Source organism: Phragmites australis, chromosome 5, assembly GCF_958298935.1.
Source record: "Phragmites australis chromosome 5, lpPhrAust1.1, whole genome shotgun sequence".
NCBI lineage: Eukaryota > Viridiplantae > Streptophyta > Magnoliopsida > Poales > Poaceae > Phragmites > Phragmites australis.
Window position 1 is genome coordinate 28,372,218 of NC_084925.1, and position 12,333 is coordinate 28,384,550.

Consider the following 12,333-nt stretch of genomic DNA (forward strand, 5'->3'; position numbering starts at 1 on the left):
CAGAGTTATGGGTTATTTTACACTCGGTAAGAATTTCGGTGCTAGATCAAATTTAATGTATTAGGTTTCAGATGAGATATGTTCCCACTCCATCTAGTTTTAACCTAACTCTTGTTGCCACCCTTACTTTCGACTGACCGGAATGTTTTAACCTACACTCCATCTAGTTTTATAAGGATGCCTTAAGTATATCATTTCAAATCCAGGTATTAATAGAACGAATCTATCGACTAGACTCATTCTTATGAAAATTTTAGTTTTTATAAAGGATTGAATCCTAGACCGGATGCAGTGTACCCTTACCCTCTTCCACCTCTCTCTTCCTCGGCCGCGACTATATAGCCGCCTAAGCTCTATGTTCTTCTACCCCGTACACATTTCTCTCTCCCTCTTACTGACTGACTGAATGACCGACTGGCTAGTCGAGTAACGTCGTCGTCGGCTACATGCATGGCTTGAAAAGGTGTGGTTATCGTCTCACCGGCATCTGGTGAGGTATGCAATACTTTGTGCGGTCCGTTAATACTTTCTTCTTCCTTTGGGGGATCATATCGAGGTGTGCATGCAGCGGACACGCATGGAGATGATGCGTGCATGCGAAATAATTGAATCGATCGACGGATCGTGCGTTTGGGCGCAGCTGTCTATATATGCTAGGTAATATGTTTACTTCCTCTAGCTGGATCAGTGACTAATCAGTAAATACTATTGCTGCTCTCTGTAGACGTATATACGTAAATTAGTGATAACAGTGCGTATGTGATGTGGTTGGATGTTGGGCGCCACTATTTAAGGATCGATCATATTCCTCTTCACTACTACATAAGACTGTAAAAATTGTTCTGAAGGGCCAGTGATAAGTGTCTGTTGGTAGTGACTGCTGTTACAACTTATTTTTTATATATATGGTCACAGATCGATCATAGTAGATTAATTATTTTGCATAATCTCGTAATAAACCATTAATCTATGTTCAACGATTAAACGATGCTTACTTTTGCAAACCAATGAGGATTTTCTCAGTATCCTCTAGAGTAACAACTCAAATTTTTGGTATTCATTATTTAAATTTGTCAGTGTTACTCGGATTCTTGAGTTCTAAACTTTTTATGTGACGTGTCGTAATTATAACGTATCACTGAAATGTGTTTCCTATGTGCCAAGAAGAAAGACATAAGTAACGGATTACCGTCACTTATAATACAATACATGTGACGAATATCATCTTATGTCTTCACTTATGTCTTAATATAAGTGAGTGTGAAGAGGTTACCTATCATTTATATGTAGATTGCCCTGTAGGATTATCCTGTTTCCTAGCTGTATCCTGAGCATAATCAGAATTTGGTAGCCGTCTTCTACCAGCAAACAACATCAATGCATCTAAATTCATATCGACAAACACACTTATATAAGAACTCACTTCATCACAGAATCACAAAGATTATAAAGTTCTAATCAATTCATTACAGAATCATAAAGGTTACAAAGTTTCAATCAATTCATATTACATAAGACCTCACAACCTAGGATTTATATAGTGCAACTTACCGTATGGGCTGATGACTTCAGATAGCATGAACTCAGTGATCCGTTGTCAAATTTTCAGGAGTGCACCATCATCGAAAAAACCCGAAAAATCTTGCATAATTTAACGTGTAACTAATGTATGTTATCATGGAATTAAACTAATTGCTAAGATTAGTTACGAATAATCTTGTATTGAACTTACATCGGGGAAATTAATATCCTTTTCCTAAGAGCATGAGGAGCATGTTCTACGTAACATAGAATCTGCAGATGTTGCCGGATGGTTATTGGTGATATTGCAGAAAAGAAAATTTACTATTAGATCAAAAGAAAAAACAGTAACATAGAGCATTTGATAATCTGTTTGATAACATTTACTGTGAACCTGATCTTGTGTGTCGGTCTACGGTCATCTTTCGCGTGGTAGTTAAGTTCAGCTTGAAGGTACTTGTCAAAAGACCTGTATAAAGAGGAATCAATTAGACAATATTTGAATATACTTATAACCTGTCACTAATGTGATAAGTGACGGGTGATATTATGACCAGTCACTGATGATCTGGTATAAGTGATGGGTTAAGATCCGATCCCGATCTTAGACTATATAAGTAACAGATCGTATAATGATCTATCACTAAATCGTGTCTTATTTATCTGTTTTTTACGTACTGCATGAACCATCAAGTAACTCAAGTTTATCTAAGCATTGACCATGTATAGTATTGCTATGAATATCTGAACTATACATATGAATCAATCAGAACATTTGTCTCAAAATACATCCATGCAAAACATTAGTTGTACTCGATAGGAACAGGACAATGGCTTGGTAATGGCATGGGAGATATTTTAACCTTCCCATCCTACACATCTAGACTTGGCCGTTTTATTCACTGCTTGCTACTTTCTAAAATGGAAGATGTTAATCTCTTTTTTGCGATCAAATTCCCTTGAGGATTTGCTCTTTTCTTGTTTTTATCAAATCTGAGTACTAGGACCATCTCGAGTACCGTCTTCTTCTTAGTGAATACTAGAGCTCATAGACGTCTTTTACAATATAAAGTGCCATCCGATCCGTAACATTTTTCAACTATACAGCCTTAAATATTGTGACCCCATTATTGTTGATTTATTATATACATAACTTGACAAAAAAAAATTGACAGTACGATAGCAACTGAATCTTCAAATTTAGATTTTGCTCCATGGTTACTCCTGTACCAACGACTGGGTAGGTAAGGGTAGTGTAGAGGAGGAAGCAGACGACCCCAGCAATAGCGTTACGAGACAGAACTTAGAAGAGAGGCTGACAGTGGGCCACAACCTCGTAAAACGGCTGATTGGCGGCACCTGTGGGGGCGGAAGTGAGGTGATCGACGACAATGTGAGGACTGAGGGTGGGGTTACACTTATGCCCGTTTTGTTCTCAGAATCGAACTAAGAAATGAGAAATTGAAATTGAGTTTTGTCAATTTAGCTACCTGGATGTCCTTTAGAATTAAAATTGGAATTGAAAATCAATTTCCAACTAGGATAGGAGTCTCATGATTCAGACCTGTTGGGGTCTAAATCGATCTGAATTGAAGTAAGGCCACTCATCGTACCTTCGAGTTGAGCTCCAGTGGCAACCTCACCGGTGACCCCACCCGTCCTCCGATGAACTCCTCACCGGCCACCTTGCTGACAATCTCGCCTGCAGAAGCTGCAGCACTGTTAGGGTCTAAATCAATCGGAATTGAAGCGAGGCCACTCATCGTACCTTCGAGTTGAGCTCTAGTGGCAACCTCATCGGTGACCCCACCCGTCCTCCGACAAACTCCACACCGGCCACCTCACTGGCAATCTCGCCTACAGAAGCTACATCATCGTAGGGAGGAGGGTGCCAACATCGCTGCGACGGCAGCCGATGGCAAGCTCAAGTCGATGACGGGGCTAGGGCTCATGAAGACGTGTTCGATGACCCCGCGCCCCTAGCAAAGCTCCTTGGAGACATCACCATCTGGCACGTGTGCTACTCCATGGCCGGCGCCATAGCCTCGCTGCAGAACTGCAACCCCCGCGCCCACGACATCGAGCCACGCTGAAAACCACCGCCACGATCCCCCTCGTCTCCGCTACCGTCCACCCCTCCTGCGGCTATAAAACCCGAATCAAACCCCTGGCCTAGCTTCCTCTCTCTCCACCATGCCCAAGCCCCCAAATCCCATTGGTTTTCCCCCACATGAGAGCTCTCGCGACGCCGTCATAGTTCCGCTGCACCATGTCACTGTCGTCGTGCCTTTCCGCGCCTCCTCGATGCTGTTTGAGCTCACGACACCGTTCGCCCACCGCATTTAGACGTCCACAACCTCTCACCATCGAGTTTCGCCGTCGGAGCCGAGCTCTAGCTGCCATCGAGCCTTCGTCGCTGCCCTTCACCGTCGTCGAGCCACTCCGTTGCACGCCGACGCTGACACGTGCCTCAAACGGAATCCCCCACACTCATTTAAGCTTTTTCGCTGCTCGCCGGAGACCCTTGATGTTGGCGGCGAAGTTCCGGTGTCACCCGTGCCAACGCCGCCACACCGGAGCCCCGTTCCACCGTTCGCGTCACCCTGAGGAAGAAAGAAGCCGATAAGCCGCCCGATTCTTGATCAACGGCCAAGATTAGAACGTTAGCGTACCTCTTTGCAAACCAATAGGATCATGCCACGTGTCAACTTTGATGATTGGGTTTATGTGATCCATGTCAGTGTGTCATGTGGATATTTTTGTCCTACATGGCAAGCCACGTCACCCTCCCGAGCCACATCAGCATGCTGACGTCATAATTAGGTTTTCTAAATAAAATCTGTTAATTCTTTTAAATATGTAACCTTGCATTTAGCCCTCTATACTTTTCTATTTTTACAAAAAGACCCTATCAGCACTGTTTATTTTACATTTAGACCCTTGAAGTTTTATTTATTTGCATATAGACCCCTAAACTTTTACAAATAAGCCCCTAGACTTTTCTATTTTTACCAAATAGCCCTAGCCTTTTTAAAAAAGACCCCTGTAACTTCAAACCTTTATAACTTTTTGTTATAGCTCTGTTTTAGACAATTCTTACGCTCTCACGATCGTAGTAATGAGTACTTTCCGTTAGTAAGCTTTTTTAGTGCTTTGCTGCTATTTGGTATGTTGTTCTTAGTGTATTCTTTTTGTTGTTTGTTTATAGTCCCCGAGATTAGTTGATAACGTTACAGAACAGTTCGAGGGACTTCAAGATCAAGATTTCGAAGATCACTGAGCAGCATCCAGGCAAGTGTCCTTGATCACATTGACCCCGTTATAGGAAAGAGTGTCTTTTACTTTCTAAGTTGCATGCTTGTCAATATGAATCCCATGGCTAGGGTTTACTAGATTCTTCCATGATTATCCTTGTCACTTGTGTTGTAGTTTGGCTATCGTGGATAGAAATACTTAGTCATGTTGTCGAGTCAGGTGGTTTAAATGTTAATCTGTTTAATGGTCTATGCAACATGAACGGGTTTGGTAGTCTTGGTAGCAATATGGATACCTAGGGACTTGGGCAAGTGGACCGAGGGTGGTTGTGACATTATGGTTATCTCTGGTGATGGTATTCTACAGTTGGCCTATGGACACGTTCCAGGTGGATTTGTTACTCTAGTATTCATGATGGTTAATTTACCCTTGTGGCTAGTGGTAGTCTTGCCCAAGTCAGTAGCTAAGGACCGGTTCATGGACATGTAACCCAGCACAACAACGCAACCATGAGACATATATGGATATGGCCTGGCCAATTAATTTGCCACCCATCTGGTTCTATGAATACCATTGGAAGGTTGAGTGGCACATGAGGGGGCTTTTGCAGTGATGGAATCACTGTTAGCAGTGAAACTTCAGTGGGTGCTTGCAGTTTGGTGGGAGCTTTGTAACGGTCTTGTAGTGATCTCCTAGCGCACACCTCAGAAGTGTGTAAGTGCTTGGCCAGTATGTCAACATGGAGACTGTCATCTAGTAATGCGGGTGATGAAATCACGACTTGTGGGTAAAATGTGCAGACTCTGCAGAGTATAAAACTGATCGATCAGCCGTGCTCACGGTCAAGAGAGGGCTTGGACTTCTTCTGGATTAGTGGGGATCTTGGATGGTTGGTTTTGGGTAGTCGGGTGGTGGTACCCCGATGAGTTGGTAGCCGGATATAGGATATCTGGTGAGTTTGGTAGTCGGATGGAATCCGATGAGTTATTCCTTTAATGTTGGTTCATCACACATAGTAAATAGAATTGCTAAGTTCTTTTTAGTCCTAGATTAGGATGGCATAGATGCAGTAAACCGGAGTCAAACCTTTCTTGTCTTAAGCCCTCATGTCATGCTTTACCACACTTGCGGAGTACGATATGTAGTCACACTTGCTATTTCTAATAATAAATGCTGCTCGGTTGGAGAAGACTATGCGGAGATCAAGGAAGATGAAGGCTATAAGGAAGACAGAGCGTCCTAGGTTACGTTGCCCCCAGTAGATTGCCTGTGGTGTGCTTAGAAGATCCATATGAGTCATCTTTTGTTCTTACACTATTGTCTTGTAGACTCTTGTATTTATTTCAATAAAGTTATTCTATTCGATATAGAACTGTATATCACTTATAATGCCACTACATGTATGATGAAACTCTTGGTATACATATGAAATGCACCTAGTTATTCTTTTGAAAAACCGGGTATGACAAGAACAAAGATCTGCACACATCTCTTCTCCTTCATCCTCTCCAGTGCTCAGATCTACATGCCGACAAGCGAGTTCCATGGCCTCCACCATGGGGCCTTGGTGAGATCCATGGCCACCATCATTGAGCTTCACGACGGCCGAATCCATGGCCACTCCAGTCGAGCTTCACAATCACCAGTGCGAGGCTTCATAGCTCTGAGCTCCCTGGTCACCTCCGCGTAAAGGTAGAGCTCTATGGTTGGACATGTCAGGTCCTCCTTAGCTGTTGTAGCTACGCCATCCGTAGTGGTGGATGACGAGGCTCTATAGCACGATGACACACTCATAGATGGGGTCAGTCAACAGGATGGAGTGAACGAAGAAGACGACGAGAGAGCAATCTGATTTCTATTTCAACCTTCCTTCACTAACCAAACTAAATAATTGAATTGGAACTTTATTTCTATTTCCACATGGATTTGAATTTGAGCATTAACTCAATTCATCTAGACCAATTCCGCAATCCAAACAGAGCCTTAGGGAAAATGTATGGAATATTAGATAGGAATGGAGATGTGGTGGATTAAAATCCGAGTGAATTTTTTTAGGAAACACTACTACAAGAAATACTATCATTGTCGGTTCATAACTAGCATCATTGCTAGTTTTTGAACCGATAGTGAATAAGCGACAATGATAGTCAGTTATTATCATGGTCGGTTTTTATTAAAGACCACAGTACGTGAAAAACAGACAAAAGAGATATGAAATTAATAACATGTCAAAGTTGTCACTTGTCACCTATGACATTATTGGTGACGAGTCTTACCGGTCACCAATGACGACTCATCAGTGACACGTTCAGAATGACAAATACGGGACTCGTCACTAATAACGATTACCATCTGTCACAATTGACTTTTTTTCACATAGTTCCATCAATGATAAACATAATATCATTATGCGCTGGGTTGCCAACCAAACACCGATAGATTTTACAAAGTGCAAAAAAAAGGTGTCAGCCATCCCATCATTGCCAGCACCGGGATCCATAGCACGAGCTAGTGCACATCCACGTCGTTGTCGCCAATCACACATGCCTCTTCACCGAGCCACCATTGGAGCTACGTCAACATGAAGCGCATTTGTGCAAGGCGATGCACCAGTAGAAAGATCTGTAGGAGGTGGCCGATGGGATCAAGGAGGAGACCATCAGTGCTCATTACTACAAAAACCGTCATCAATATCAGTTTAAAATTACTATCAATGCTGGTTCAACAATCATCAATGATAGTTTCTTGAATGCTCTTAGGCTACCGTAACGATAAGAATGAATTCCGACGTGAGGATTATCACTACCTGTTTCTAAACTGGCAGTGATAATAAGCCATTAATGCCGGTTTGAGACATGAACCGATATTGATAGCCTAATATCACTCCCGATTTGAGCTACAAACCAGTAGTGATATCACCACGGTTACTACCAGTTCTTGGCTTGCACCGACAGCGATAATTTTACACCTACAAAAAACAATCATATAGTTTACATACAGTTCATCATCACATATCGCATATGGTTCAATACAGATAATCATGACTTATCATATATGGTTGACATGCAGTTCATCATTCACTCGTAGTTTCATCATTTATTTGTGTACGAATTAAATAGTAGGAAATAGCATGCAAAATTATATACCTTAGCATCATTTAGAACATTTAGGAGGACTTCATCTTCGTCATCATAGAATACGTGCAAGTGAGTGAAAAGTACATATTATTATGTTTGGCAAAGAAAATTTTACCGAGCCAGAGGGGGGAGGTGGTCCAATAGTCCTAAGATGAACAACCTAATGCACCTTCCACCCTTCAGTCTTGCTGAAATCTGCCCTGCTATAATCTCTTAAAGTTTGGTTGCTAATTCTAGGAGAGAAAAGGCAAAGAGAGAAGGAATATGGCACCAAATCTAATGCATCTTTCTCTCCCCTGCCTTGGTATAATCTTCTATGATATTGTCTCTCAACAGTGGCAATCAAATCAACTTCAAAATATTATTTGTGAAACACTGCATTAGATAAAAGTAATGTAAGATACAATACCTCAGTGACAACTATTATCGTTGGCAATTATCACCTTTATTGGCTTGCGTAAAAAGGGCCTCAACTCAGAGGCACAATTCAAAAAAGTAAGAACATGCAGAGTGTTAAGAGAGACTGAATAAGAAGACATGTAATTGTGATACTCAAGCTACTAACCTTTAACCATATAAGTGCATAATCATTACAAACCCATGTGAGCTATTATATACTTTACTCATTAGAAAATGAGAGCAAGCCCTTTCGCCGAGGAATGACAAGAAAAATTCTTCATTTGTGCCTTAGTTGTGTATCCCAAAAATTTAAATGTGATATCATGAGTAGTAAGGTTTAGGTAATTTGCACGAGCTAAATCCTAATACCACACAACAACATATTTAAACTTAATTTGACATGGTATCATCATTGTCCTATTTAATCACTGAGAGGATAAATATAGCTAAAATTCAACCAAATTTTTATAAAAGAAAACTAATCCACTAAACTCATAAATACATAATTGACCTAAAATCATTTACTATGCACCTAAAATTGTGGAGGTCGTGGCAACTCAGGGCGGGAACCAAGGCTTCAAGATGGAACAGGCCGGGGAGGGCATGGTGGCGTCATTGAAGTCGTCAGCACAACATGGAAGCTGAGGCTTCAGGACAGAGAAGTCTGCGGAGGGTGTGGTTGCATCAGTTTCATGGAGGCCTACGGCAGTGCAAGGCAGAAGTCAAGGCTTCATGACATAGGATGTCTGGGAGGGTATGGTGGCGTGGTGTCATGGAAGAAGGGAGAAAAAGATAAGTGTTTAAGATGGATGGATAAGGATAATAATATAAGGCTGCAACACTATCATTGTCGGATCAAGTAACCAACGCCAATAATAGCCAATCACTGTTGGTCCATAACTCTAACTGAACCGAGGCATCAATGAAAATCTATCACTACAGATGCTAACTAGAAATGTCACTAATACTATCAACATAAAATACAACTAAAAGTACGAATAGGTAACCAGAACGTAGAAGAAACAATCTAAAAATTGCGAAGAAAATTAACTTAGTATTAAAAATTACGAATATAAGTAACTAAAATGTATGTAACTTAATATTAATACATAAGAAGTTTATTACAATGTAGTTTAAGCATTCAGAACAATCCTCCATATGTAAAAACTACGTACATAACCCTCTACCTCATCGTGCAGCCCCAAGTGGATCACCCTATAGAAGAAAACAATGTCGCTAGCCTTTCCTCCGTCACCGCCCATCCTTACTCGTCCACCACCACCAGTCTCCCCTCTATCTCCACCATCGTCATCTTCGGAGGATGAGGCAATGGCATCTCCCTCTGATGATGACCTCTCCTTCTCTTCCCACAATCTCTCCTACTCCTAGTGCGATGAGGACTGAGAGCATTTCATGGAGGGCACTCCAACCCAACGTTACCTGACGATGAGCTCAGAGGAGGAAGAGGCCAGTGTAGAGGATGTCGCGTCCTCTGAGGAGGAGAAGGAGGATGCGGTTGGCTCTAAAGACTCCTCCACAGAGGAGGAGGAGGCCAGCTAGCATCAAGGAGGATGGGGAGGAGGAGCCGCAGTCATCATCGTCAAACAATGATGGCCTGTCAGTAAAGAAGTCTAAGCTAGCATAAGAATAGGCAAGCTATAGCATAGGCTTAGTGATCTTTTGCAATCTAGATGTTAGTTTTTGTGTAATATGAACTTCTTTGTAATTAGGAGTTATATATTTTATAATCGACCAAAACCTTATTTCTTAATGTAATAATATATTTCTTAGTATAATCATATATTTCTTAATGCAATTAGAAACTTATTTTATAGTTACTTCATTAGTCTAAACTTTTCAACTTTAAACTTGGTGTCTTATTTAGGACTGTCGGCTCACTGCCGACTCGTGACATCAACTAGTAGTAATAATGTGTATATCTTTGTCAATTTTACCCATAAATCGATAGGGATGTACCACTACCAATTTGTGTTATGAATCAGCAATAATATGAGATATCACTATTGGTTCTACTAAAATCATCATTTTTTCTGTCATTGGTTATAAACCAACAGTGGTATCTTATCATTATTGATGTAGCAAGATCGGTACTAATAGGCGATTACGAATTGGGGTTTCTGCGTAGTGGCCGTAGCTTTGGCTCGGCTTCGGGTGGAGGAGGATGACGGTTGGGGTAGTGAATTTGGGTGGACGAGGTCGAGGAGGCCATGATGTGGATCTGGAGGAGGAGGCGACCGGCAGGGTCGAGGAGGCCAGTGGTACCTTGGATATGAGGCCATCAGCATTGGAGCTTGGGCTCAGGCTTTGGGTGGAGGAGGATGACGAATGGGGCAGTAGCTTCGGGTGGACAAGGTCGAGTAGGCCAGCGGCAATGTGGATTTTGAGGAGGAGGCGATGATGTGTCAAGGAGGAGGCCGAGGCTACGGCTTTGGGTTAATGAGGTTGTGGAGGCCGGTGGTTCGAGGATGCCCATGAGTCACAAGGATGTCGGCCTCACCTTGGAATGCTCCTTGGTGATCTTTTTTGTGGATCCAGGCATGCAGCGACGGCATAGGCAGGAAGAGGCTTGGCGGTGAGGGCTCCTCGATGATGCGCAAGGCCATGAACTAGGCCCTGTCACTCTGCGAGGAGAGCTCTGAGAGGAAGATCTCTCTGCTTACCTTCATGGCGGTGGTGCTCTCTGTTGCTTGTCTTCATGGGTCAATTTGGGAGGAAAGAGATGAGAAGGAAAAAAAATCTATGTAGTTTTTCAAAATTAAAGTTGTCATGTGGTGCAGTTTAGAGCAATGCCTCTATGGTGGGGTTAGTTCCCTCTCTTTGAAAGAACTTTTTTCCGTTTTGGTTAGGCTTACGTGAGAAGCCTCTTAGGCAATTTGGCTAGCCAATTTGGATTGGGCTTCTCCCTTTTTAAAATTGTTAGAGGGAATGTTTCTTTGTACCCATGGCATTTTTTACTAGGCATTACCGGATTGGTTCATGCAACCACTTGGAACTATTACACTGTACACGCCGCCTACCTGCCGTCTAGATTCAATTAAAGACCACGGTTTCGTTCGGTTCAACATGGCCGATCGAAATTAAGGCTAGAAAATCCATTCAACTCTATACACACTTACAAATTAAGGATAGAAGACAGGAAATTAACCTACTGCCTCATGTTGATCATCTTGAGCTTAAAAGCAGCGTCTCCGAAGGACGTCCAGGAACCGACCGGTCCGAGCGGCAAACCACCGCCATCGCACTTGAAGCGGCGGCACGAGACTAATGCCGTCGCCGGCATCACCGCCAGGCGGGAGGACAGCTCAACTCGACGGCCGGCGCAAGTACGATGACCCGAGCACACCGAGGGGCTTCTGCTCCAAGTACTTCTCCGTGAAGTCGTGCCTCCTGCTCGCCCTCATCACCATGCTGCTGCTGGTGCTCCCGCTCGTCCTGCCACCGCTCTCGCCACCGCCATTGGTGCTGCTGCTCGTGCCGGTAGCGATGCTGGCGATGCTGCTGCTGCTGGCGCTCACGCCGCCCGGTTGCCGGAACGGCGTCGTGGATCCGACATCCTACTTGTAGATTGATGTACAATTACAGAGTTTTGCTAGCCAGAGGGGAGAGAGGTTTTGAACTTGTATCTGAGTGTTGGATCAATTTAAAGCGCACATTTCATGTGGGCTTAATTAGCGATGTACTTTTGTTTTCTACTTCAAATTATCTGAGTTTATGTATATAAATTTTCTTCCACGTTGATAGTACTAGCTCCTTCTGCGGTCTTTTCTATTTGACATCCTAATATTTAAAGCTTTTTTTCGGTCATGAGGATGGCACACCGCTCATACCACAGGTCTAAAAATATTACTACTGATTACTGAAAGCACTCGTTTGTGAATAAAACGTAGGCACAAAGGTTAATTTGAAACCACCATCCTGCCCAAGAGTTAGTTCTCAACCGTTTGAAGTTTGACGGTCAACATGTTTAAAATCGTACAGAGATTGCCTAGACAAAATCCGT

At 42.7% G+C, this 12,333-nt stretch overlaps 1 protein-coding gene across 7 annotated transcripts; it reads left to right on the forward strand.

The window, feature by feature from the left end:
* The first annotated feature begins 337 nt into the window (after positions 1–337).
* Positions 338–12,073, forward strand: LOC133919105 (protein AUXIN-REGULATED GENE INVOLVED IN ORGAN SIZE-like). Of its 7 annotated transcripts, XR_009909894.1 has the most exons (4): positions 338–495; positions 569–657; positions 4,730–5,702; positions 5,734–11,598. XR_009909894.1 is itself a non-coding variant. In XM_062363369.1 (3 exons), exon 3 carries the CDS (start codon positions 11,598–11,600, stop codon positions 11,895–11,897), a length of 300 nt encoding a protein of 99 aa, XP_062219353.1. In that variant the 5' UTR covers positions 339–495; positions 569–657; positions 11,506–11,597; the 3' UTR covers positions 11,898–12,073. The 7 variants fall into 7 exon arrangements, 4 of the variants coding, with proteins under 4 accessions (XP_062219353.1, XP_062219354.1, XP_062219352.1 ...); XR_009909892.1 differs by having other exon boundaries at positions 339–495; positions 4,730–11,598; XR_009909893.1 differs by having other exon boundaries at positions 339–495; positions 4,758–11,598.
* Positions 12,074–12,333: the final 260 nt, after the last annotated feature.